We start from the raw sequence: 4992 nt of genomic DNA on the forward strand, positions 1-4992 counted from the left end.
GGGGCAAAAAGTAGTTTCCCCAAACTTTTAATTGTGACAATGTCCTTCTCAAACTACCAAAACATTGTCAATGTCCCCCAAGGCTAGCAAAAAAAAAAAAAAATGTCCATATATATTTCTCAATAAGATAAAAATACCCCTATAAATTTGAAAAAAAAAAAAAAAAAAAGAATTTTCTTAAAAATTTTAATTTAAAAAAATGCATCTTTTTTTTATTTCGAAATTTTTTAATTTTAAATTTGGCCACCCCTTGAATTTTTTATTTTTTTTAGTTTTAGATTTTTTCTAGAAGCTTTCGTATCTTTCGTTTTTATTTTACTAAGAGTAGTTTCGTCATTGGGGCAAACATTAAAAATTTTTGGTAGTTTGAGGGGGGGACATTATCACAATTGAAAGTTTAGGGGGCATTATCAATTGGGTAGTAGTTTAAAAAGGGTATGTGAACTTTCCCCAATTTTTTTATCATTCCTTTCCCTCAGAAAACACCACAAGAGATAATGAGGCGCCTTCCACACAACAGCACGTCAAGTGCTCTACCCTACCAACAAACCACCAACAAGCAAGCCATATATGCATCCAATAAACAAACAAACTTAACCAACCGACATGCTTCCACATCCAAAATAATAACATTTCTTGGTTCATGTTCTACTACAAAGTGGACAACAGTCATTAAGTTGGTTGGATAAACAAATACATCCCACCCAATATTATTATTATTATTATTATTATTATTAGTAGTATTAGGGATAATTATCCTTTCTCCCCATAAATTACCACTCGATTACCATATACCCCCATCAACTACCAACTTTACATTACGACCCCATCAAACTACCCTTTCGTTACCAAAACCCCCATTCCGTCAGTCAAGGTTGTTAAGTCGGATGGTCAACCCATCATGTGTGCGTCACATGCCTTAAATGCGTATGCATTTTTTTTTTTTTTTGGGTAATTATCATTTCCCCCCATGAACTACTATTCGATTACCATATACCCCCATCAACTACCAACTTTACGCGCACATGATGGGTTGATCGTCCGACTTAACGACCTTACCTGATGGAATGGGGATTTTGGTAACGAAAGGGTAGTTTGATGGTGTCATAATGTAAAGTTGATAGTTGATGGAGATATATGGTAATCGAATGGTAGTTCATGGGGGGAAATGATAATTACCCCTTATTATTATTAAAGCACCAAACCAACAAACTAGACACACAAAGCAATAAGCATTCTGCAGCAATCAAATATTATAAAGAAATCAAAATTCCCGTCTCAAGGGAAATCAAAGACCTCGTAAAGAGAAAAACGCTCCTCGATGAACGTCAAAGGCGGCATGAATTAATAGGGATATTTGAAAAATACCAAAAGTACCAACAAAAAAGGAAACAAAAGTGAAATTCAAAAAGTGATAAACCACCAGAAAATCAAATCAAAAATTGAAACTACTCCACTGAAGCCTCAAGAAATTTTTAAAACAACTTCAGAATTTATGTAAATTAAAAAGATGAAAAGAAAAATGAGAATCGATATTGAAATCTTTGAATACAGATCAAATCTTGAGAAATCTAGATTCATAATTCAAATAATTAGCGAAAAACATCAATAGGGTCTAAATGAGAAAGAATCATGAAACGCACTTGTTTATTGATATGAGCTTTCTTTCTTCAATCATCATCCATAATCATTTTAGAATTATGATCACACCTCAATCCTTTAGGCTCTCGATTGTCGTCTTCAAAGCAACCATGGCTTGATTCTGCTTTATCATCAAGCTTATGTTCACACCTCAATCTTCAGCCTCTTGTTCATGGTCAAAGTGACCATGGCTCGATTCTGCTTCATCATCACCAAGGCCTCTTTTAGACTTGACCGCAACCCAATCTCCATCTTGAGTGAGAACAATCACATCCTTAATGGATGTAGAGGCATAATGAATCATTTTTCCATCAATAACCGTGCCGTATATTATGGAAACCCCTATCTTCTTAACAATGAGTCCAAACCCAAAATCTGCAGTAAACTTTACTTTGTCACTAGCCTCCAAGTTGAACTGATGTGAATTTTGTTTTGACAAATGTAATCTCCTTCATGATAGTGGATTATTGCTTTATAAATGAGTACTGGTATTTTACTCGGAGACGTACTCTTGGTATAATTGACTACTCTAATACTATTGGTCTTCATAGGAAAACAAAAAGCTGCTTTCTTGTCAGGAGGTATTGAAAAAGCAATACATATGGTGAACCCTTGGATATTACCATCAATAATGTAGGAGTAGATGGAAATGTTGAAACGTTCAAAACAAGACTAGTGGCAAAAGGTTTCACTCAGAAAGAAGGGATCAATTATGAGGAAATGTTTTCGCCTGTGGCCACGCTTAAATCCATCAGGATACTTTTATCCATTGCTGCTTATTATGATTATGAGATTTGGCAAATGCACATCAAGACGGCCTTTCTAATGGGCAACTTGACGTGGACATCTATATGATGAAACCAGACGGCTTTATAGCTGAAAGCCAAAGTGATATGGTATGTAATTTGCAACTATCCATCTATGGACTTAAGCAAGCATCATGGTCATGGAACATCAGGTTTGATGAAACGATCAAACAATATGGTTTTGACCAAAACCTTGAGGAACCATGTGTGTACAAAAAGTGTGGTGACAATGTAGTGACATTCTTGGTGCTGTATGTGGATGACATTCTACTCATTGGTAATGACGTAGGAATGTTATCAGCAGTAAGAATTTGGTTGTCAAATCAGTTCGATATGAAGGACTTGGGAGAAGCAAGCTATATCCTAGGCATCAAGCTTTTGTGAGATTGCCAAAATAGGATGATAGGCTTATCCCAATCTGCATACATTGACAAAGTACTAGCAAAGTTTAGCATGACAGACTCCAAGAAAGGACTTTTACCCTTTAGGCATGCAGTACCTCTTACAAAAGAGTAGTGTCCTAAGACACCTCTAGAAGAAGAAGAAATGAGAAAAGTTCCTTATGCCTCGCCTGTAGGAAGTCTCATGTATGTTATGCTATGCACTAGGCCTGATATATGTTTTGTAGTAGGCATAGTCAGCGGATATCAATCAAATCTTGAACCTATGCATTGGGTAGCTGTAAAGCATATACTCAAGTAACTTTGGAGGACGAGGGATTATATGTTTGTCTACCATTGCGAGGATTTGATGGTGACTGGTTACACAAATTATGTCTTCCAGTCAGATCGTAATTCCTGAAAGTCTACCTCACAGTATGTCTTTACCCTTGGTGGAAGAGCCATTAGTTGGAGAAGTGTTAAGCAATCTTGCATTGCTGACTTCACTATGGAAGTTGAATACGTTGCAGCTTGTGAGGCTACAAAAGAGGCAGTCTGGCTCAAGAAGTTCCTAGTGGATCTTGGTGTCATGAAGATAGAGCAATCTCTCATTACGTTGTTTTGTGACAACAGTGGAGCAGTTGCACAATCTAAAGAACCAAGGAATCATAGGAGAGGGAAACACATCGAGTGCAAGTATCATCTCATAAGAGAGATGGTATCTTGAGGAGATACAACTGTAGCTAAGATTCTATCTGCAAAGAATTTGGCAAACCCATTCACGACTACCTTGCCACATAAGATTTTCGAATCTCACATGGAAGGAATGGGAGTAAAATATATGCCTCTCTGGAATTAAGGGAAAGTAGGAGTTTGTTGGGATTATGCCCATAATGCCAATGATTTTATAATCCATGAAGGCATTCCATCTTTGTAATCAATATGCTGTTTATTCATTAACTCATTTGGAGCTTGACATATATTATCTTTTACATGTTTATTACCTATTGTTCATCATACATGTGAAAGGTCACAGGATTACATTGAATATGGATAAGGGTGTGAGTAATATCGTTATCACACAAGGTCTTAGTCCATAAATCATTTTATCCTTAAAGGTTTAAAGTTCCCAATCGGTAAATGGAATTGGACATTCCATTTTGACAAGACTGTTACAAATCAAATCTTGGTGATCTACCTTGATCAAGCAAAGCGGTGTCTACGAGATTGATGTGTAGTGTGCCGAGACCCTAAAGCATTGAACAGACCAAGGAATTGGCTTTTCATGAAAAATACTGTATATTGAGAAAAGACAATAAACTCCTTAAAAGGCTTCTTTGGACTTTGATTCTAAATTCTAAGAAGTACGTGGACTCAAATGTGAAAATGTTGATTACTTAGATGTTTCTAAGAGTGAGACCTATTGTCAGTCAATAGAACTGAGTACATTGGATAATCACATTGAAACATTGTGGGAACACATACTTCAAGAAGATATCCAAATCTTTTGTCAGCTGGACAAAGAGATAAGAAATTTTCCCTTGAATTAGATTTTAGGGTTAAGTACTTAATACCCCACTGAGGTTTGGAAGCTTTATTTTTACCCCCCTGGGTTTCATTTTTGTCACAGGACCCCCCTAGGGTTTTGATAAAGGACCAAGTTAGTCCATCCGTTAGTTGACCGTTATGACTGACAAGTGAACCAATCAGATGTTGACACATGACACCTATTTAATTTTTTTTTAAAAAAAAATAAAATTTTTTTTTTTTTTTATAGTAAAAAAAAGAAAAAAGAAAAGGAAAAAAATTGGGGGTGGCCATCTGGCCGGATGGGGGTGGCTGAAACCACCCCCAGTACCCACTAGGGGTGGCTCGGCCACCCCCATGGAGCCTAGGGGGTGGCTGAAACCACCCTCAACCACCATTGGGGGTGGTTTCGGCCACCCCCAATGGGTATTGGGGACGGTTTCGGCCCCTCCTTGGGCCCCAAGGGGGTGGCTTGCCCAGGGGGTGGCTCGGCCACCCCCATCCGGCCAGATGGCCACCCCCATGGCCAAAGGGTGTGGCCTAGCCACCCCCAAATGGCCAAGAGCCACCCCCAATTTTTTTCCTTTTCTTTTTTCTTTTTTCTTTTTTTATTTTAAAAAAATACATTTTTTTAAAAA

At 37.5% G+C, this 4992-nt stretch overlaps 1 protein-coding gene across 1 annotated transcript in view; it reads right to left on the reverse strand.

Moving 5' to 3' along the window:
* Positions 1-1792: 1792 nt before the first annotated feature.
* Positions 1793-4992, reverse strand: part of LOC132181909 (uncharacterized) — a 15219-nt gene continuing 12019 nt past the window's right edge. Inside the window, exon 4 of the mRNA XM_059595134.1 lies at positions 1793-2056. Coding sequence (XP_059451117.1) covers positions 1793-2056 — 264 coding nt within the window. The remainder of the gene's footprint in view (positions 2057-4992) is intronic.

This window comes from Corylus avellana, chromosome ca5, assembly GCF_901000735.1.
Source record: "Corylus avellana chromosome ca5, CavTom2PMs-1.0".
Lineage (NCBI taxonomy): Eukaryota > Viridiplantae > Streptophyta > Magnoliopsida > Fagales > Betulaceae > Corylus > Corylus avellana.